Raw genomic sequence first — 22,391 nt, forward strand, 5'->3', positions numbered from 1 at the left:
AGAAGGGAGAGTGGAAGACCAATGACAGTGGCCTCGAAGAAAACAGACCTTACTTTGAGGATTGGTGGCAGAAGAGAAAAATTGAGTGTAAGAGGAAAGTAGCTCAGAGGAGTTCAACGGTATTATGAGCGCCGCTGGAAATTATCCCAGTGTGTAGGAAGGGCAGGAAGGTAGTGAGAGTCCAGCTTGGCTAATGAGATGTTCAGTGACCTCAAACACAAGAAACTGGTTTTGTAGGGTTCCTCTGTAAATCAGATCAACAAAATGGTCTGGATTAAAAAAGCACACAAAGACCGCCTTTGTCCTTCCCTCCCCCGCTCTTTGTTTTTTGTTAGACCCAGTTGTTTCTCTGCTGCAGCTGATAGTGTAGGCCCACAAACAACGGCATCAGCATCACTCGGGGAGTCGATGCCGATGCTTGGAGGTGAAGATCTCCTGCTGCCTCGGAGATGCGATGTTTGGAATGTATTCAGAAAGGAGATTAATCTTCAGTACAAACCTGCGGTGGGAAAAGACTGGCTAGGCAGCAGCGATCTGAGAAAGCCTCTGAGGTGGGACAGGTCACGAGCTGCAGGTGCATCAACAACATGACACTTGCAAAAAAAAAAAAAAGGCAAACGTTTGGGGCATGTAGAAAGAGGGGTAAATCCTGGCGCATCACATACCCTTCTCGCCCGATTCAGCACTGACAATGTGAGTGTGGGGCCTAGTAGCGGACACCGGATTTCAAGAAAAACGTAAAGCAGCTGGAGAGAGTTCAGTGGAGAACAGGAGAATTGTATGTGTGAAGCAGCCCGTGAGGAAAGACCAAAAGAACTAGTGCTTTTTAATCCAGGGAAGACTGGGGAGACACGTGGAAGTTTCCAGCTTTGCAGCTCCTTTTTTGTACAATCCTCCAGGATTAAATGTTTTACCAACGTCCTCCAGAAACAGGCAGGAGAAGAACAAAACTACAGGATGTGGAGATCTGGCTTCTTGTCTCCAGCCATACATGTAACACAGCACAGGAGGAGATTGCCCGGGGAACAGTGTGAAAGCGTCTGTCACTAGAGGTTTTAAAACAGGTTAGATGGGCATCTGTCAGGAAGGGTGCAGATACGACAGGTGCTCCCTGGGAGGAAGGGCCGCCGAGCAGGATTCACCAGGTTCTGCCCCTGGGACTCGCTGGGAGCCCCTGGGATCCAGGCAAGCCGCCTGGCCACAGAAAGCACAGAAGACACGACCACACCTCACCACGCTGTGTGGTCACCAGTGCTCCCTACCATCGTGACTCTGCAGGGTCACTGCTTCTCTCCACTGCAACGGGAGCTTCAAATTTTCTGCTTTTCTTGCTGAGTGAAACACAAATATTTGCTGCAGCTGTGGGGGAAACTTGGGGATACTGGTGGATGAGAAGCTCAACATGAGCCGGCAATGTGCACTTGCAGCCCAGAAAGCCACCCGTATCCTGGGCTGCATCAAGAGCAGCGTGGCCAGCAGGTCGAGGGAGGGGATTCTGCCTCTTCACTCTGCTCTCGTGAGACCCCACCTGGAGTCCTGCGTCCAGCTCCGGAGCCCCCAACACAGGAAGCACATGGATGTGTTGGAGCAGGTCCAGAGGAGGCCACGAAGATGATCCGAGGGCTGGAACACCTCTCCTATGACGACTGTCTGAGGGATTTGGGGCTGTTCAGCCTGGAGAAGAGAAGGCTGCAGGGACACCTTAGAGCAGCCTGCCAGTACCTGAAGGGGCCTACAGGAAGGATGGAGAGGGGCTTTTCACAAGGTTGTGCAGTGATAGGACAAGTGGGAATGGCTGTAAACTAAAAGAGGGCAGATTTAGATGAGATATTAGGAAGAAATTCTTCACCATGAGGTTGGTGAAACACTGGCACAGGTTGCCCAGAGAAGCTGGGGCTGCCCCCTCCCTGGCAGTGTTCAAGGCCAGGCTGGACGGGGCTCTGAGCAACCTGGTCTGGTGGAAGGTGTCCCTGCCCATAGCAGGAGGGTTGGAACCAGATGATCTTCAAGGTCCCTTCCAACCCAAACCGTTCTGTGATTCTATGACACAGAGTCTTTCATTTTATTTCCAGGCAACTAAGGGTTTCTTTTTTGGTAACGGTCCTCAGTCCATCCCCACTACCTGTGCCAAACTGCTTACGGCACTAACTCACAGCAGCGACCCGCGCTCACCAGGAGAGCGAACGACCGCTGCGGGACCGGCCACGGCGGCCTCTCCCCACCAACGTCGCTGCTGAAACCGCCGGGCCCCGAAGCCCCTCGGCCGCACCCCGGCGCGCTCTCCCTTGCGCCCGGCACGCCAGCGCCTCTCCGCGGGGCCCAGCCGCCGCGGCGGGGGCGAAGGCCGCTCCTCCCCGGCGGGGCCGCGGGCTGCGCCGCCGCGCTCGGGGAGCCCGCCCCGCCCCGCCCCGCCCCGCGCTCCCCCCACCGCCGCACAGGCCGTGGTGCTGGCCGCTGCCGGGCGCGGAGAGGGAGCGCGGCCCGTGGCTCTCGCCATGGCGGACGGCGGCGGGGCTGGGGGGGAGCCCCGGCGGCCCTACGAGCTGGTGGTGTTCGGGGCCTCGGGCTTCACCGGCCAGTTCGTGGTGGAGGAGGTGGCGCGGGCGGCGGCCGGCGGGGAGCTGCGCGGCGCCCTGCGCTGGGCCGTGGCCGGGCGGAGCCGGGAGAAGCTGCAGGCGGCGCTGGAGCGGGCGGCCGAGAGGCTGGGTACGGGCCGCGGCCGGGGGTCGGCGCGGCCTCGGTGTCCCGGGCCCGCGGGGGGGGGGAGGGGGGGGCAGTCGGCGCGGTGTGTGTGAGGGGAAGGGCCCGCGGTGCCGGCGCTGCGCCGGGCCGGTGGCAGCTGGGCCCGGGCGGTGCGGGTGACGGCGGTCTCCGGCGCGCAGGGAAGGCGGCGCTGGGGCCGGAGGTCGGCGTGCTGCTGTGCGACGTGGGCGACGCGGCCTCGCTGGCCGCCGTGGCGAGGCAGACCCGGCTGGTGCTCAACTGCGTGGGCCCGGTGAGTGCGGCGGTGCGGGGAGAGCTGCCGCTGGGCCCGGGGCTGCGGGAGCCGTCGGGTGCAGCGCGGCTTGGTGAGGCGGGACCGAAGGCCCGGGGGTGCGGCAGTGTTTCCAGCGCCTGTGGAGGGGGTTGCGGCGGGAGAGCTGCCGGTTGGGTCGCGACGACATCATTGAAATTATGAGTATTTAGGGAGAGAACGCGCTGATAATATCACAGAATCACAGGATGTTCGGGGTTGGAAGGGACCTCTGTGGGTCATCTAGTCCAACCCCCCTGCCGAAGCAGGGTCACCTACAGCAGGCTGCACAGGACCGCGTCTAGGTGGGTCTTGAGTATCTCCAGAGAAGGAGACTCCACAACCTCCCTGGGCAGCCTGTTCCAGTGCTCCGTCACCCTCAGAGGGAAGAAGTTCTTCCTCATGTTCAGACGGAACTTCCTGTGCCTCAGTTTGTGCCCGTTGCCCCTTGTCCTGTCGCTGGGCACTACTGAAAAGAGCTTGGCCCCAGTATGAGCGCAGAAAGCATGGGTACAGAATAGAGAGATTAAATCGGCCTTGGGGGTCTTACCTTCAGAGAGGAATAGGGTGGAATAGTCTGTGCAGCAAACTCCGTTTTCAGGGGCAAAGTTTGTTATTGCTGTTCCTTCTCCCTGCCCCCCAAAGAAACACAGGTACTAGTGTGTTTTTGCGGCGCTTAGCAATACCAGTAGCCAAGTGTTTGCTTTCGTTGTCCGCAGATCTGTTGGATAAAGCGGGTTGGGTGGGTTGCGGCGTGTGGGTTGTATTTCGTTACGCGTGGCGTCCCGTTCTTCTATAGTACAGATTCTTTGGAGAGCCGGTGGTAGAAGCTTGTGTTGAAAATGGTGCTAGCTGCATTGACATCAGCGGAGAACCCCAGGTATGTGGCAGTGGGAAAATGCTAACTTACCTCAAGGATCTGTTAAAGGAGTATTTCTTTAGTAAGTTTCATGTTTCTGCTAATGTTTCTGAACATGAAGGTAAATTCTACCTCCTGATCTGCAATTTTAAGATGCGTTGATTATTTTAGAGTACATTACTGTGTATTAGTTTTATATTTTTCTTACTTTTAGACAAGAGCCTCTTGGGTTCTCTCTGGAAATCCCAAATTTTTTGAATTCCTCTTCAAGTCTCGTTTGTGATTCTACGTAGGAATTTTGCATAGACCATGTTTCTTTGCACTGCTGTGACATTTTCGTATCATTAAACAGGAGTAACATGTTTTTGTCTTAGAAATGCTTGTAAGTGGTTTGAAGAATGTAGGGTGCTATGATATGACCATAAAATGCTGATGGCTAATATTGGGTATGGCAAACTATGGAGTTCTGCTTAAAATATTTTTTTCTGACTGTTTCAGTTTCTGGAAGGAATGTACCTGAAATACAATGAAAAAGCTGCAGAAAAGGGTGTATATGTCATTGGAAGCTGTGGCTTTGACTCTATACCAGCCGATATGGGAGTACTGTACACCAGAGACAAGTTGAAAGGTAACTTAGTTAACTAAGTGTGCCCTTAACTCCGAAAAAGAACTGCAGATAATGCTTGCATCTGGTTTCCTGAAGGAGCAGTGCTTATGCGGAAACTCTTTCAGTCTCTCTTCTTTGCCTGCTTTTACCAGCTGACCTGTTTCAGCCAAATCTGGTAGATAAAAATTTAGAAGTAAATCATATTCCCATGAGATGGGAGAAGATGGATTATTAGGTAGAGGGGGGATTCAAGGTAATGTTGCTCACTGAGAGAACAGAACCTTCAGCTGTCAGCAGCGGGCTGTTCAGCCAGTGTGTGGATGCCTGTAGGCAAGCCTCAGCACACTGCCTCTTGTGCAGTGAGTCTTTTGTAGGGAAGAGACAGTGGGGATAGGAGTACTGCGAATAAGGGATGGCAACTGAGTGGGTAATCAGGTTTTGTAAGATTTCTTTCTCTACCGCAAGTGCTGAGAAGCTGCTGTATGAGTGGAAGTAGATAGACAGTGTCATACAATGCCTTTTTCTTCGAGAGCAGCTAGGCGTTAACTGAAAGAGGGTAGATACATGTGAGAGAAGATGTGAGATGATTTAACGCAGATAGTACTTGATCCTAATCTTAAATGAGGGTACTTTGTTCATCCAGTCTGACGTTCAGTTGGGAGGGCTGATAAGAGTATCCAGATGTTTTGCTGTTGTTTGCTATTAAAAGTGCTGTCAAGTGGAGTTGCTTTACATTGGAGCGTATCCTGAACTTTCAGTTTAAGAAAACTCAGTCTGCATCTGGATGGAGGGAGAGGAGAGGCGTGGAGATGAGTGTCTGGTTGTTCATGGGGTTTTAATTTGATGTCTGATACTTCTTTCGAGTAAAGATGTCTTTTAACTTTTCCTATTTTGACTTTATGGTGTTCTCACCTGTCTGGTGAGTCGCCTGCTATATTTGAAAATTGCCTATACAAGTCCAGTCTTACAATCTCAGAAGGAACTGAGCAGAGCAAAACAAAGCAGAATTAAAAGAGTTCCTTTGTGTTGCTGTTCATCACAAACAAGCATTCTTTGCAAAACACAAGCTATGCTAGAATTGAATGTTTTATGATATCTTGTGTGTTTCGGGTTTTTTGGCCTGATGTTTTTTGTTTGTTTGTTTTTTTCTCCTGTAGGTGAGGTCTGCCAAGTCCTTAAGTCCCTCATGGTTTTCACAGCCTACGTCATCCTTTATTTTGAAACTTGGAGGAAAATTAAATGTGGCTCTTAATATTATTTTCTTTTTTTTTTTTGTTGAATATTTACATTATCGCATTAACTAGACAAGACAACTGAAAAATTTAATGAGTAAAGATAATATTAGTGACCCTTACTGAAGTGTTTTACATAGGAAAATTTGATACTTGCTAACTAAAATAGCTGTGGAACTTAATCTTGGTTTGTTTTACTTTGAGATAAAGATGGCACTCTGCCTTTTCAACTAATAGTGTCCGTGGTCTGCTACATGGATCTGCTAGAGTGGACTCTGGACTAATGATGGTGTATTGGCACTTGGACTGGATGATCATTGTAGGTCCATTCCAACTGAAATGCTCGGTTCTATTCTATGTGCCAAGCAGTGTTTTCTCTTCCCTTAAAGGTACCTTAACTGCTGTTGAAAGTTTCCTGACGGTGAAATCTGGGCCTGAGGTTAGTTGGTTTATAACTTCTTAAATCTGTATGTTGGGTATAAAGATGTAGTATGTATGTAGTGTAAGTTGTAAGTGTTGTTAAGAAGGGATTTTGGTGATGAGAATTAAATACAATGGGGTGGTTAGAAGATAGCTAGATAAATGTATTAAATTATGTGGGACCTGATCATCACACAAATTGTATGGAGTAAGGGGTGGAGATTGTGTCGAGTCAGGCTGAGATGGAGTTTATTTTCCCCATAGCAGCCCTCATAGTGCTGTGCTTTGTATTGGTAGCTAGAAAGGTGTTGCTACCACAGCGGTGTTTCGGCTCCCGCTGAGCAGTCCTCACGCCGTATCCAGGCTGTCTCCTCCAACACTCCCCCCCTCACCAGTAGACTGGGGGTGGGCAATATCCTGGGAGGGGACATAGCCAGGACAGCTGACCCAAACTGACCCATGCCATACGATGTCTGCTTAGCAATAAAAGCGAAGACAAAGGAGGAGGGGTGGGGGGCATTTGTTATTGTAACGTTTGTCTTCTGGAGCAACCGCTATGCATACTGCAGCCCTGCTTCCTGGGAAGCGGCTCGACATTGCCTGCTGATGGGAAGCAGAGAATAAATCTTCTGGTTTCCTTCGCTTCCGCATGCGGCCTTTGCTTTTACTTTATTCAGCCACTTTTCTCTTGACCCACGAGTGGGTTTTTCCATCTTATTTTCTCCCCTCCTTGTTCTACTGAGGAGGGGAGTGATAGAACAACTTGGTGGGCACCTGGCATTCAGTCAAGGTCAACCCACCACGTTTCAAGATGCTTGAATGGATGTAACTGTAATACATATATGTACTAATGTGTAATGTATGTAATAATTCTAAGGTCCTTGTTAAAATAATACATGAAACCTTTAGATACTGGATTAATTACTGTGTGATGGTATGTCAACAGGGTTCTTGTATACATGATGGGACCTGGAAGTCAGCTGTTTATGGCCTCGCAGATCAAGACAACCTGAGGAAGCTTCGAAAAAAGATAGGATATGCTCCTGTTCCAGTAGTTGGTGCAAAACTTAAAAGAAGGTATAAGAAGCAGAAGATGTGAAACATGCGGTCGTCTAACAGTTCCAGTATTTATTATATAGATTGTTAACATATTATTAAATATGGAAAAGAAGCATTTAGGACGTTAATATGAAGACATAGGTGCTCATCTAGTAGAATTGAGGAGAAGTTCAATTTTACTAATTTGTTCGTATTTTATTGAAAAAGCCAACATGTCCCAGCATTTACTAGGTCTCAAAGTTAACTTATTCTAAGAGACTTTTAGTGACGAGGCAAACGTTTGAGATTGAGTTCAGAAGTGATGGGTAGAATGGAGAAAAGGAATGTGAGGACAATATGATTTTGGTTACCAAATTCATCCTTGCTATAGCGCATGGAATTTTGAGTTGAGCCAGGGATAAATTTGGAATGGTTTGCTTTCCATGAGAAGAGATCATGTCATAAACAAGCTTCAGAAAAAGCCAGTATTGGTAAGGCCAGTTTGATCCGTTCCTTTCAGTTTGTCTCAACATTTGAACATTTTTTTCTGACTTTTGTTTTTTTCCATTTGCAGAGGGCTTGTGTTTTACAATCAGGAATTCAAGGAGTACTCTATTCCATTCATGGGATCTGATGTTTCTGTTGTGAAACGGTCTCAGCGTTATTTGCACTCAAAGTTGCAGGAAACCCCTGTAAGTTAGTGTTGTTAGTATAGTATGTCTTTATTGCCATTTTCAATGAATCTTTCCTTTTATGTAATAACTGTTCTTAGTGCAGATCTGTGAAGTAGGTTTTCTGTAGTTAGGGAAATAGTAATGAGCCGCAGTGTGCATTTGCTTCTGCAAAGAAGCAGGCTTGTTCTGTTGATGACCTTTGGAAGCTGCTTGACCTGGTGTGGTCCACGTTCTTCTGGGTGCACGGGGCTGTTTCATACTACTTGGTACTCTGCCTGATGAGCTTGCTTATTGCTGCTAGCATAATAGGTACATGAGTCTCTTGTAGGGTTCCCATGCTGTTTGATTTCTGCGTGTGCATGTGTAGGGAGTAGAAGTCTTGAGTGACAGAAATACTTGAAAGGTAGGCTTTGTGATTTTCAGGAATAATAAATACATCAGATTCTGCTCCTGTGCAGAGTCTTTATTTGTTGTATCAGCAGAGCTTCTACAAGCATCGTAACTATAGTCTGTGTAACTATAGTCAGGTCAGTATAGTGTAGTACACGTTCTGAAAAAGAATTCATGTGCTGCTCATTTGTATCTTGAAATTTCTTTGACACTTGGGTCTTTGGTGTGCAGAGTAAAGGCAGTGTGAAGTGGTGGTGGTGGAAAAGGTGTTTAGGTTTCTTTTCCCCATGGTTTCCTGAGAGGAGACCAGCACCTACAATCTGTGTAACAGCCATGCAGAATCATAATCATCAGTTAAGAGATGAAGGTGAGACAGTGCTCTAAACATAGACTTGGAAGCCACTAATGAGAAAGGCTTGCCATGGCTATTCCAGATTTCTAACGTATGGCCTCAGTTTCTCTTAAACTAAAGCACAAAGAGGAGGAAAGGAGCATCTTGGGAAAGAAGCCTGAAATCAGATCCCAAACCACATCTATCTTTAAAGTTTTCCACTCTTGTTTACTGTGCTCACTCCCTCAGCCTTCTGTAGTTATATGGTCTAATGTTATTATAAAGTGAAGTGTTATTCAAAGAGCTGTTTCTCACCAAGACAATTGTTTAAGGCCCTATTTAAACAGCTATCTATTGTATCAAACAATTGTGTCCTAATTTGGGGGTAGTCTATTTTTACAAATGAATTGATGTGAAAATTGTAATGTGAGTTCTATCACTGAAATTGTGTTTTTGCCTCAGGTGCAGTACGGTGCGTATGTGAATATAGGTGGCCTTGGCTCTGTTATCAAGCTGATGTTTGCTGGCATTTTATTTGTTCTTCTTGTGAAGTTTAGCTTTGGTAGAAAACTTCTGACAAAAGTAAGTGTTCAAAACACAGAAGAATTAAGTGTTTTGAGATTTTTTTTTTTACCCCTGTAGTTTACTGTTGGTCTCTCTTTTTTTTTTTTTTTTTTTTTTTCCCTGTCCTTGTTTGTTTTTTTTTCTCCTTTCCCCTCTTACTACATAGTACCCGGAATTTTTCTCTGCTGGACGCTTCACAAAGAAAGGACCAACCCAGAAACAGGTAACTGACTGTTTTCCATCACAATTATTGAATAAATTTGTTACGGTAATGGTGGAATAGTAATCTAGAGTCAACTGTTTAGTCTTGAAGAAGTAATTTCTGAATGCACATTGTGTGTGCCTGTTCAGAGAGCTTTGCATATTTAAATAATCATGCCTGCTGTTGTTAGACATCAAAGTATGTGGAACTCGTATGAAAAAAAATGGATTGTGTTGCTGGGTCTGGTGTATTTACATGGATGGCTCCCAGCACTCAGATCTGTAAAAGGTGATGACAGAGGGAGACTGAGTAGCAAAAACTCAGGGTTGAAAGCATGGAGAGAATAAATGGACTTTACCCAAAATCACAGAATCTTAGGGGTTGGAAGGGACCTCTGTGGATCATCTAGTCCAACCCCCCTGCCGAAGCAGGGTCACCCACAGCAGGCTGCACAGGACCGCGTCCAGGCGGGGCTGGAATATCTCCAGAGAAGGAGACTCCACAACCTCCCTGGGCAGCCTGTTCCAGTGCTCCATCACCCTCAGAGGGAAGAAGTTCTTCCTCATGTTCAGACAGAACTTCCTCCGCTTCAGTTTGTGCCCATTGTCCCTTGTCCTGTCGCTGGGCACCACTGAAAAGAGTCTGGCTCTGTCCTCCTGATACCTACCCTTAAGATATTTATAAGCATTTATTAGGTCCCCTCGCAGCCTTCTCTTCTTCAGGCTAAACAAGCCCAGCTCCCCCAGCCTTTCCTCGTAGGAGAGATGCTCCAGTCACCTCACCATCCTTGTAGCCCTCTGCTGGACTCTCTCCAGTAGTTCCTCATCTTTCTTGAAGTGGGGAGCCCAGAACTGGACAGAGTACTCCAGATGGGGCCTCACTAGGGCAGTGTAGAGGGGGAGGAGAACCTCCCTCGACCTGCTGGCCACACTCCTCTTAATGCATCCCAGGAGACCATTGGCCTTCTTGGCAACCAGGGCACACTGCTGGCTTATGGTTAACCTGTCGTCTACCAGGACACCCAGGTACCCCTCTGCAGCAGGTCCACCCCAAGCCTGTACTGGTGCATGAGGTTGTTCCTCCTCAGGTGCAGGACCCTGCACGTGCCCTTGTTGAATTTGATCAGTTTCTTCTGCGCCCAGCTCTCCAGGCTGTCCAGGTCTCGCTGAATGGCAGCACAGCCTTCTGGTGTATCTACCACTCCTCCCAGTTTTGTGTCATCAGCAAACTTGCTGAGGGTACACTCTGTCCCTTCATCCAGGTCATTGATGAAGAAGTTGAAGAAGACTGGGCCAAGTACTGAGCCCTGGGGGACACCACTCGTTACAGGCCTCAAACCTTTCCAATAGTAGCAGTTCCAACAAAGTGGAAGTGATTAAAAATTTAGATGAGATTGAACCTTTTAAGTAATAACTCAGAGTAACTACACTGATGTTTAGGTGGATCATAGCATTTGGCATAATAGATACCTGTATTTACTACTTGTGCTTGCCTGGTATAAGTGAATTACTGTTTCGATGACCACGCTTGTCTCGTCCACTACAGATGGATGGAACTTCTTTTACAATGACTTTTTTTGGTGAGGGATACAGTGAGGGGCAAGATCCCCAGAGTGGCAAACCAAATGTAAAGATCTGCACCGAAGTGAAAGGACCAGGTATGTACATAGTAGCAGCTAACTGCTTTTGCCTCGGATTCCCTACCCTAAGATAGGTTGATGGTTCCACTGCGATTCCTTTCACGCTTGAGGAGCACTTGCCACATGGATGAAGTCAACAGCCTTTACAGAGTATTACCGTGGATACTAGCATTCATGGTGACCTGTTTTTTGAAATGGCCAGTTCATTTGCGTTCTTGTCATTCTCTTTCTGTCTGACTTTCCCCGTTCCCGATTTCATTTTTGCAGAGTAGAGCAGTTAAAGAAAGGGTGCTTTAGGGATAGTTTTCAGTTGTCACAGCCTGGACTTACTACTTGTTTATTTCCAGTCACCAGAGAGTGAAGTTAAACAGGTCTGGCATGGTATTATTTCTAGTTATAACATAACTTGTGTTCAGATCATTCCTTTGAGGGGAGGTGACAGCTGAAGTGAAGTTTGGAAACAGCAAGAATCTACATTCAGAGAGGAGTTAATGAGGGATAGCTTCTTTCAATAACTAGAGATGTGGCTGAGTGCAACAGTCTTACAGCGAAAGCCTGAATTTAAGCACAGGATGGGGAAAACTCCTGCTGCAACGGAGAGCCCTCTGTCAGCTTGAGGTGATCGCTCATGGTGGTTGTGTGTACTGGTCGGCCTGTATTTGAAGCAGTATTTGTCCAGGCGAGATCTTAAGGACTTCACCAGCGACTTGGGATGACATAAGCTGTTCTTGAGATGGCTGTTCTTAAATGGGGAAGGCTGTATCAAGGCCAAAGAGATGATGCTTCAGCATGCTGTAGGTAAGAGCAAGATTACATTCTACATGTCAACATGCTGTACATCATTTGTGCCTTTTTTTTTTTTTTTTGTCAGAGCCTGGCTATGTTGCTACACCAATTGCAATGGTTCAGGCAGCTCTGTCTCTTCTGGAAGATGAAGCTTGTCTGCCTAAACAGTAAGTGCTTTCCCACGCAGAACAGCTTGATCTCCCTTAAAGCTACTGTGTGCTTGTGTTTCTCTCTGAAAATAGAGATGTCATAACCCTGTAGGTTTCTACATTACCTCACCCAACTGGCTGTACAAGAGAGATACTTCACCACAGGCCGATTTAAAGCCACTTACTCTTCACCTGCCTTTCAGTTTGAAAGGATGTAGTCATAGGTTTTTAGTAATGCTTTTAGAGCATCTGTTGCATCAGTGTGTTTTCAGTTAATCGAATGGATTCTGTTGAGCTTGCTGGATGCAGAAATGAACCTATGAATGTAACCAGCTTGCCAAATTGCTCAGTGCTGTGAGACAAAGTGGCTTTTTCTTGCTTAGATGGAGAAACACATCTTTGACTTCAAAAAAAGGTGTCACTCCGTCACTGTACGACTGATGTTTTTCTCTTTTGATTTTCATTAACAGGGGTGGTGTGTATTCTCCGGGAGCTGCCTTCTCCAAAACAAAACTGATTGATCGCCTCAACAAACGTGGTGTTGAGTTCTCTGTTATTAGCAAGCCTGAAGTCTGAGCATAACTGTCTAAGCTAACACCTTCCCTAGGTCTAACTCCAGTAAAACTCATTTGGCTGTAAAGGCCTAAGCATACAATAGTTTCACTGTGCTACTGTTTACAGCAGAAACAGAAGAAAAATTGAGCTAAAAATTATACAACTGCTACAGTGAGCAAACTCATAAAGGGTATTGAGTTTTAATTCACAGTCATAACCAGTCAGTAAATTACTGAGTACTAGTTCTAGAAATTTGTCATCTCTCCCATCTAAGTTTTAAGTTGCTACTTGATGGAACCACTGTAGCACCTGCTCCACAGTTACCCACAGCCTTCTCGCTCAGCCCCATTCCCCAACAACCAAAAGCAGACAGGCCCTGGATAGCAAGTGCCCTAGCAGATGAAACCCCTAGTTACTCCTCGTGCCTCTTTGGGGTAGCTGCTGTTTGTGCTGGTTTTGCTTTCAAAGCTTTGGTGCCCATAGTGAAATCATAGAATCATACAATGTGTTGGGTGGGAAGGGACCTTAAAGAACTACCAGTTCCACCCCCCTGCCATGGGCAGGGACACCTTCCACTAGACCAGGTTGTTCAAAGCCCCATCCAGCCTGGCCTTGAACACTGCCAGGGAGGGGGCAGCCCCAGCGTCTCTGGGCAACCTGTGCCAGTGCCTCACCACCCTCCTGGTGAAGAATTTCTTCTTTACATCTAATGTAATTCTACCTTCTACTTTAAAGCCATCGCCCCTTGTCCTATCACTCCAGGCCCTTGTAAGCTGTCCCTCTGCAGCGTTCTTGTAGGCCCCTTCAGATACTGGGAGGCTGCTCCAAGGTCTCCCTGCAGCCTTCTCCAGGCTGAACAGCCCCAACTCAGCCTGTCCTCACAGCAGAGGTGTTCCAGCCCTCGGATCAATTTTGTGGCCTCCTCTGGCCCCACTCCAACAGGTCCATGCCTTTCCCATGCTGGTGGCTCCAGAGCTGGACGCAGGACTCCAGGTGGGGTCTCACCAGAGCAGAGCAGAGGGGCAGAATCCAATCCCTTGACCACGCTGCTGGGGATGCAGCCCAGGGTACGGCTGGCCTGCTGGACTGCGAGTGTACACTGCCAGGTCACGTTGTGTTTCTCGCCAACCAGCACCCCCAAGTCCTTCTCCTCAGCGCTGCTCTCAATCCCTTCTCTGCCCAGCCTGTATCTGTGCTTGGGATTAAATTCTGTTCCTGTGCAGAGGCTTTTTTTGTTGTATCACTAGAGCTTCTAAAAGCTCTGAAAATTACTCTGAGATATAAAATGCTCTCCGTATCTCTCAGCTACATCACATTCACCATCTTTACTGTCAGGCAAATCACATGCTAACTGTTGCTCTGTAGTAACAGCTGTGTTGGAGGTTGCCTTATGGATGTAGTTATGTATAGTATGATAGGAGCAGGGCCCCTTCTCCAGCGCAGAGCCGCCAGCAGCCGTCTCCCCCAGCATGGCGGCTCCCAGGCGGCTGGGCCAGGCGCCAGCAGCACCCCATGCTCACCCAGCACCCCTCCGCCTGCCCGGGGGCACACACGGCCAGGACAGCCGGCTTCGGGCCCTCTGCGGCACCCTCTGCGGCCAGGATGTGCGGGCAGCTGCCCCAGCTGCGCCTAAGCAGACTAAATCCACACAGCAGAGTGCTTTGGAAAATGCTTTTTATTTTAGCAGCAGCTTTCATTCAAAAGGAACCCCAGAACATTTCTCTCCAAGCATATCGGGCAGACTCACTGTCTAGCTCGACTGCTTGCGGTGAAAAACGCATTCCTGCCAGGAAAACCTGGAAGCTTTGCACAGAAGACAGAAGTACAAACAAAATAAGAAACCAATGCTATCTTATGACTTGGAATTCTTTCTTCCTATTCTCTAATTGGCCTAGACTGAGAGCTTACAAGCATTGCCTAACAACTCAGGAGAAACTAAGGATTGCCTTCTGCCTGGGGCTTGCTTTCTTCCCCACCAGCAATCAACGGCTGAGCTCTTTAGCATTAGTCACCTGGCAACTGATGCAATGGCAGCAGATAAATTTCTTGCGCTGACAACCCTGAGAGTCCTCTTCCCGGAGAGGAGTTCTGATGGGGATGAAACTGCTTAGTTATCTGCTGCACCGGGCCTGCACCGGGCCTGCTGGCAACAAGTGGAACTCAGCTATCACAAAGGGGAAAAAGAATTCTTGGCCACGAGCTGGCGGGGCTCATTGAGAGGGCTTTAAACTAGGTTCGAAGGGGGAAGGGGATATTGCCCAGCTCACTAGGGATGAGCCTAGGCTTGGAATGCCAAGGCCAGGGGTGAGATTGACAGCCCAGCTCAAGTGTGTCTACACCAATGCACGTAGCATGGGCAATAAACAGGAGGAGCTGGAAGCCATTATACAGCAGGACGGCTACGACTTGGTCGCCATCACAGAAACGAGTGCTGAGGGAGCTGGCGGATGTCATTGCTGACACTCTCCATCATCTTTGAGAGGTCCTGGAGGACAGGAGAGGTGCCCGAGGACTGGAGAAAGGCCAATGTCACTCCAATCTTCAAAAAGGGCAAGAAGGAGGACCCAGGGAACTACAGGCTGGTCAGCCTCACCTCCATCCCGGGAAAGGTGATGGAGCAGCTTATCCTGGAGGCCATCATGAAGCAAGTGGAAGAAAAGAAGGTTATCAGGAGTAGTCAGCATGGATTCACCAAGGGGAAATCATGCCTGACCAATCTGATAGCTTTCTACGATGACATGACTGGCTGGGTAGACGAAGGGAGAGCCGTGGATGTTGTCTACCTTGACTTCAGCAAGGCTTTCGACACAGTCTCCCATGATATCCTCCTAGGGAAGCTGAGGAAGTGTGGGCTGGATGAGTGGTCGGTGAAGTGGATAGAGAACTGGCTGAATGGCAGAACTCAGAGGGTTGTCATCAGCGGCGCTGAGTCTAGTTGGAGGCTGGTGACAAGTGGTGTCCCTCAGGGGTCAGTACTGGGCCCAGTCTTGTTTAACTTCTTCATCAACGACCTGGATGAAGAGTTAGAATGTACCCTCAGCAAGTTTGCTGACGACACCAAACTGGGAGGTGTGGTAGATACACCAGAAGGCTGTCCTGCCATTCAGCGTGACCTGGATAGGCTGGAAAGCTGGGCAGAGAGGAAACTGATGAGGTTCAACAAGGGCAAGTGCAGGGTCCTGCACCTGGGGAGGAACAACCTCGTGCACCAGTACAGGCTTGGGGTGGACCTGCTGGAGAGCAGCTCTGCGGAGAGGGACCTGGGTGTCCTGGTGGACGACAGGTTAACCATGAGCCAGCAGTGTGCCCTGGCTGCCAAGAAAGCCAATGGGATCCTGGGGTGCATCAAGAAGAGTGTGGCCAGCAGGACGAGGGAGGTTCTCCTTCCCCTCTACACTGCCCTGGTGAGGCCTCATCTGGAGTACTGTGTCCAGTTCTGGGCTCCCCAGTTCAAAAAAGATGAAGAGCTACTGGAGAGAGTCCAGCGGAGGGCTACGAGGATGGTGAGGGGACTGGAGCATCTCCCCCACGAGGAGAGGTTGAGGGAACTGGGCTTGTTCAGCCTGAAGAAGAGAAGGCTGCGAGGGGACCTTATAAATGCCTACAAATATCTGAAGGGTGGGTGTCAGGAGGATGGGGCCAAGCTCTTTTCAGTGGTGCCCAGTGACAGGACAAGGGGCAATGGGCACAAACTGAGGCACGGGAAGTTCCGTCTGAACATGAGGAGGAACTTCTTCCCTCTGAGGGTGACGGAGCACTGGAACAGGCTGCCCAGGGAGGTTGTGGAGTCTCCTTCTCTGGAGATATTCAAGACCCGCCTGGACAAGGTCCTGTGCAGCCTGCTGTAGGTGACCCTGCTTCGGCAGGGGGGTTGGACTAGATGACCCACAGAGGTCCCTTCCAACCCCTACTATTCTGTGATTCTGTGATTCTGTGCCTTAGATGTGCACTGGGCATGTTCTAGTAATACAGCCTGTTAAAGGTCTTAATCTTTTCTCCTGAACACCATGTACTCTCTGCTACAGGGAAAAACCTGGGATAACTGGAGAATCTCTAGTTCTAATTCTCAGTCCATGTGAATAACCTTTTCAAATCCATACTTTACAAAGTTTCGATCTTAAAAAACACATTTTTCACAAAACAAAACAAAACAAAAATGTTAGGTACTCCATGATGATGCCCAGATGAAGCTCCAGGTAGTGCTCTGTCATCTTCTGTTACCTTATTTTTTAAGAAAAACAAAAAAGTTTGCGATCAATAACATGCATATGCTTTTTGTCACAGCAAGACAAAAAACCACAAATATATACTGTAAGTTTTACAAGTGTCAAGCGAGGTGCTACAAAATTCTGTCTCATTCTAGCACTACTTTAGCTTTTCAAGCAGAGTGTGAGAATTAATCACGCTTTTGTTGGGTGCTTCAGTTTCCACAACCTTGCAGAATTCAGATGAAGTGGGTCTTGTGCTTGCATATATTGTCATCTGAAGGCTGTTCATTGGGTTCACTGCTGTGTTCTCGAGAAGAAGGAGCTTTGCATACCTCAAATCATAACTTGGGATTTCTCTTTTTTTATGCTCGTCTTTTCAGCTTGTATGAACTGCTGAAATATCTTAGTGTTCACTATGCCTGTAGCACGGAACAAGTAAATTCCTCTGGCCCCACACAGGTGGAATAAAAACAGATTCTGACCATTTGTTGTACGTGTACAGAAAGCTTATACGGGTAGATACTAGCACATGCCCCTGTTCTGCCCCTGATCGTGGTACGTTACTTTGGCAACTGCGTGATGAGCTCAATCAGAGAATCCAACTGACAGAACAAAAGGTGGAGTAGGAGGTGGCAGCTTTCCAATGACCCAACTTCATCTGACAACTGTAGGAATGCTATCCGTGGTGCAAGGCAAGAAGCAAAACCAAGAGCTTCAGGGCTAGAGATCCAATAACAGGACAGCTTTCTTCATCAGGAGTCTGTTGATATCATAACTGAAGTAAACCCAGCCTTGCGAAAAGAGAGACTGAAAGTCAATACAGCTCATGCCTTCTGTTGCTTTCAGAGAGGTTTCATTCACAAACCTGAACAAACCCAGACAACTGGCTCAATCCGCAGTCCCTACCTTCCTGCCACACCACCATTTGAGAAGGTAGAGAGGGAAGCTGAACTAGCAATTTGGAACAACCACAGCTCCTAACAACACCCGAGTAAAAACTGCCAAGGTCACTGGTGGGTTTTATGAATGTGTTCCTGCAGGCACGTGAGGCTACAGAAGGTCTAACATAACCTTGCATTGACCAAATTCAAGTCTGCCATTCTGACGTGCAAATCCAATTCCCAATATGAAGAGGTTTGGCAAACTTGAAAAAAAAAAAGAGGTAAACCCAACCACAGCCTATAGAGCCTTTACATGAATTCTACAAATTCATACAAAAATCACTGACTACAGCCCAGCTTACCCCAACAGTCCGTTTTGCATTCGTGTTCTCTTCCATGAAAGGTACTTTATGTACCTTTGCTGGTACACAAGGAGAAACTGATTGTCCTGGAGATGTACAGGGACTTGCTGGGGCTGTGGTGCGAAGGCTGGATTTCAGAATAGACTGAGGAGTAAACCCAGGAAAACCAGAAGCAGATGTGGCCAAAACTTGAGCTCTCTATGAAAAGAGAATGGCCCAACCTGGAGTCTCTGGCAGAAAGCACCAGAGTGACTCCAGATTGACCCCTGGGGTTTTGGAGCCGGGGATACAAAGGATCCAAGGCCCGCTATACTCCCACTGAAAAAGAGATTCTGGCAGCATATGAAGGTGTTCGAGCTGCTTCAGAAGTGGTCGGCACTGAAGCACAGCTCCTCCTAGCACCACGATTGCCAGTCCTGGGCTGGATGTTCAAAGAGAGGGTCCCCTCTACGCATCATGCCACCGATGCTACGTGGAGTAAGTGGGTCGAGCTGATCACCCAGCACGCCCGAATGGGGAACCCCAGTCGCCCAGGAATTCTGAAGGTAATCATGGACTGACCAGAAGGCAAAGATTTTGGAGCATCGCCAGAGGAGGAGATGACACGTGCTGAAGAGGCCCCACTGTATAACAAGCTGCCAGAAGATGGGAAGCAGTATGCCCTGTTCACGGATGGGTCCTGTCGCATTGTGGGGAAGCAGCGGAGGTGGAAGGCTGCTGTATGGAGCCCTACACGACAAGTCGCGGAAACTGCGAAAGGGGAAGGTGAGTCAAGCCAGTTTGGAGAGGTGAAACCCATCCAGCTCGCTTTAGACATTGCCAGTCGAGAGAAGCGGCCAGTGCTCTATCTTTACACCGACTCCTGGATGGTGGCCAATGCCTTGTGGGGGTGGCTGCAGCAATGGAAGAAGAACAGCTGGCAGCGCAGAGGCAAACCCATCTGGGCTGCCCCACTGTGGCAAGATATTGCTGCCCGGCTAGAGCAGTTGGCTGTAAAAGTCCGTCACGTGGACGCCCACATCCGTAAGAGTCGGGCCACTGAGGAACATCAAAACAACCACCAGGTGGATCAGGCTGCCAGGATTGAAGTGGCTTAGGTGGATCTGGACTGGTAACATAAGAGTGAACTGTTTATAGCTTGGTGGGCCCATGACACCTCAGGTCATCAAGGAAGAGACGTGACATACAGATGGGCTCGTGACCTCCATGGTGGACTTGACCATGGACGCCATTGCACAGGTTATCCATGAATGTGAAACACGCGCTGCAATCAAGCCAGCCAAGCGGGTGAAGCCTCAGTGGTATGGAGGACGATGGGTAAAGTATAAATATGGGGAGGCTTGGCAGATTGACTACATCACACTGCCACAAACCCGCCAAGGCAAGCGCTATGTGCTCACAATGGTGGACGCCACTGCCAGATGGCTGGAAACCTACCCTGTGCCCCATGCCACCGCCCGGAATACGTTTGTGGGCCTGGAAAAGCAAGTCCTGTGGTGACATGGCACTCCCGAAAGAATTGAGTCGGACAACGGGACTCACTTTTGTAACAGCCTCATAGACACCTGGGCCAAAGAACACGGTATTGAGTGGGTGTATCACATCTCCTACCATGCACCAGCCTCTGGAAAAATCGAACGTTACAATGGGCTGCTAAAAACCACCTTGAGAGCAATGGGGGGGTGGGACTTTCAAAAATCGGGATACTCATTTAGCAAAGGCCACCTGGTTGGTGAACACCAGAGGATCCACAAAGCGGGCTGGTCCTGCCCACTCAAAACCTCAGCGCCCAGTAGAAGGGGATAAAGTCCCCGTAGTGCACATGTGGAATATGTTAGGGAAGACAGTCTGGGTTAGTCCTGCCTCGGGCAAAGGCAAGCCCGTCCGTGGGATTGCTTTTGCTCAAGGACCTGGGTGTACCTGGTGGGTAATGCGGAAGGATGGGGAAGTCCGATGTGTACCTCATGGGGATTTGATTTTGGGTGAGAATAGTCCATAAATAAAATGTATAAAGTTAATTGCTAAATAACCCTGTCACTGTCTATTATCGCTACCATAGTAGTTATATGTTATACCAGCAGTATCATAGTAAGAATCGCCCAGACTAAAGAAGGATGGACTTTGATGAAACCTAGCAGAGCACAGCAATGATGGGACTGGACTTGGTTTTCAACAACTGGCACCCACCAGCTTCATCAAGATTGACATCTCCAACCTGCAGACTGTGGGCACAGGCCGCACCGGATACATCAGCCATGAGCTCCAGATGCAGCAAGCGACCGCCCATCACCACACATCACCTCTCCTGTCATGGAAGACCGTTACGATAGGTGGAGCCCAAAGTCATGGATTAAATGAACTCAACGGACACTTTAGAGTGATGATCCATAGACTAAGGGAATGATACCTGGAGACAGGGGAAGGGGTGGTGATCAACTGGACAACGGGGGACCTGGGCATGACGTAGATGGTATGGAATAAGGGGTGGATAATGTCCTGGGTTCAGCCAGGACAGGGTTAATTTTCACCAGAAGCCAGGAGGGGACCCAGCCGGGTGGGCTGACCCAACCTGGCCAAACAGAACAGTGTATTGGACACCATGTGCCGCCATGCCGGGTTCCGGCTGGGGGGAGCGGGGCGGCAGGAAGTCGGTCATGGCTCGGGAGTGTGCGTGGCAGCGGGCAGTGAGAGCGGCTCTGTCCGTTCCTGCTGTTTGTGTTGTTACTGTTGTGCTTTGTTGTTATTATCCATATCGCTGTCGGTCCTGCTCCCTTTGTTTGCTGTTCTGTTAAACTGCCCTTATCCCCACGCTAGAGTTTTTGCCCGTTCCTCTCCCTTCTCCTCCCCACCCCAGCGCGGGGAGGGGCGGCAGAGCGGCCTCGTGGCCCTGTTGTTGCCGGCCACGGCCAAACCGTAACAATTCTGATGCCCAGACGGTAAATCGTGCAGCTGACAGAACCATTCTAAGGACTGATCGCCAGTCAGAAGGGGCCATATCGTGAGATTCTCCTACAGCCTGCTGTCCCCATCCAACGTCGGGGAGGTTCCGATACGATCCAGGGGGACAAGACTGAGACACAAAGGAGGCCAGGTGCCGCGCAAGCCTGCAAGCTTTATTCCAACAAACCGTGAGCTGAAGGCGGGGCAGGGGGAGAACAGAGAGAGAACGGGGGGAGGAGGCGAAGGAGAGAGCAAGGAAAAGGGAAAAAACAGGTCCCAGGCGGCGTCAGATCACCCGAGTCAGCCAGGGACGGCCCGCCACGAGCCCGGCGACGCCCAGCAGATGGCGCCCTTCTCCCTCGAGGCGAGGCGTCCTGCGGGCACGCAGGAGGGAGCGGGCACCGCGCGGCCTAGCGGCCCGGGCGCGCGTGCGGCCCGCCGTCTCCTCAGGCAGGCTGTTGGCGCCTCGGGCCCGGCCGTCCGCAGCTCGGCGCCGCCGCCTCTCCAGAGGCACGGCGGCCCCGTCGGGGAGCGGTGGCCGCGGTCAGACGGCGATGTCGAGACAAGTCCGGTTCCATAACGCCCTGCTGTGCCTGTATAAGGTTCGTGGTAAACGAAGCCTGGAGACCACGAACTCGTATGGATTTCCGAACTTCCTCGATAACCGCGTATGGGAAGTAAGCGTCCTCTGGGGCTTGGCCAGGCTTATGTACTGCAGGCATAGCTTGAAGGATAGAAACATCTCCTTTGCAGAGCACAGCAATCCTACATTTATCTAACGATACGTTCAGCTCTCCGACGAGCTTCAGTGGTCCCGTACGAGTCAGAGGCGATGTAGGAGCCAAAGGGGGGAGGTGGGGGATTAATAAGTGACATGTGCGATACTGATCTCTCTCATTGCGCCTCTAAAATTTCGTCTGCTAAAATATATAAGGTAAAAGTTTTCATTCTTAAACCAGCTATTTGTATGACAAATGTTTTTCCAATGCTAATATCTGTACTGTTGCTGAAATTATGTTTCCCAACACTGCTATATAGCCAGTGAGGAGAGTCTGTATAATATTTCTGGCTGAGGAGACACTCCTATACAATTCAGATTTCCACTTATGTAAGTATTTAGGAGTTTGTGTCAATGGGATGTCCAAAAGAGAAAGGGCACATTTTATACAAACACGTCTTTCATATTTCTTTTCATAGAGAGCTCAAGTTTTGGCCACGTCTGCTTCTGCCTTTCCTGGCTTTACACCGAAGTCTATTCTCAAATCCAGCCTTCGCACCGCACGCCCAGCAAGTCCCTATGAATCTTCAGGACAATCAGTTACTCCCCCTCTACGAGCAAAGGAACCTAAACTATCTTTCGTGGAAGAGAACTCGAATGCAAAATGGACTGTTGGGGTAAGCTGGGCTGCAGTCAGTGATTTTTGTATGACTTTGTAAAATTCATGTAAAGGCTCTATATATAGACTGTGATTTGCTTTACCTTTTTTTTTTAAAAAAAAGTTTGTAAACAGCAGTGTCACTGAATTTGTCGCTTAATTTTG

General features: G+C 49.0%; 1 protein-coding gene across 1 annotated transcript; it reads left to right on the top strand.

Annotated features, from left to right (window-relative positions):
* Nucleotides 1–2,421: 2,421 nt before the first annotated feature.
* Nucleotides 2,422–12,647, top strand: SCCPDH (saccharopine dehydrogenase (putative)). Its single transcript, XM_075412658.1, has 12 exons — nt 2,422–2,706; nt 2,883–2,995; nt 3,813–3,893; nt 4,371–4,500; nt 6,101–6,150; nt 7,078–7,208; nt 7,744–7,861; nt 9,027–9,146; nt 9,295–9,351; nt 10,876–10,987; nt 11,841–11,922; nt 12,375–12,647. Exons 1-12 carry the CDS (start codon nt 2,496–2,498, stop codon nt 12,478–12,480), a joined length of 1,311 nt encoding a protein of 436 aa, XP_075268773.1. The 5' UTR covers nt 2,422–2,495; the 3' UTR covers nt 12,481–12,647.
* Nucleotides 12,648–22,391: the final 9,744 nt, after the last annotated feature.

Source organism: Opisthocomus hoazin, chromosome 2 (assembly GCF_030867145.1).
Source record: "Opisthocomus hoazin isolate bOpiHoa1 chromosome 2, bOpiHoa1.hap1, whole genome shotgun sequence".
NCBI classification, from domain to species: Eukaryota; Metazoa; Chordata; class Aves; order Opisthocomiformes; family Opisthocomidae; genus Opisthocomus; species Opisthocomus hoazin.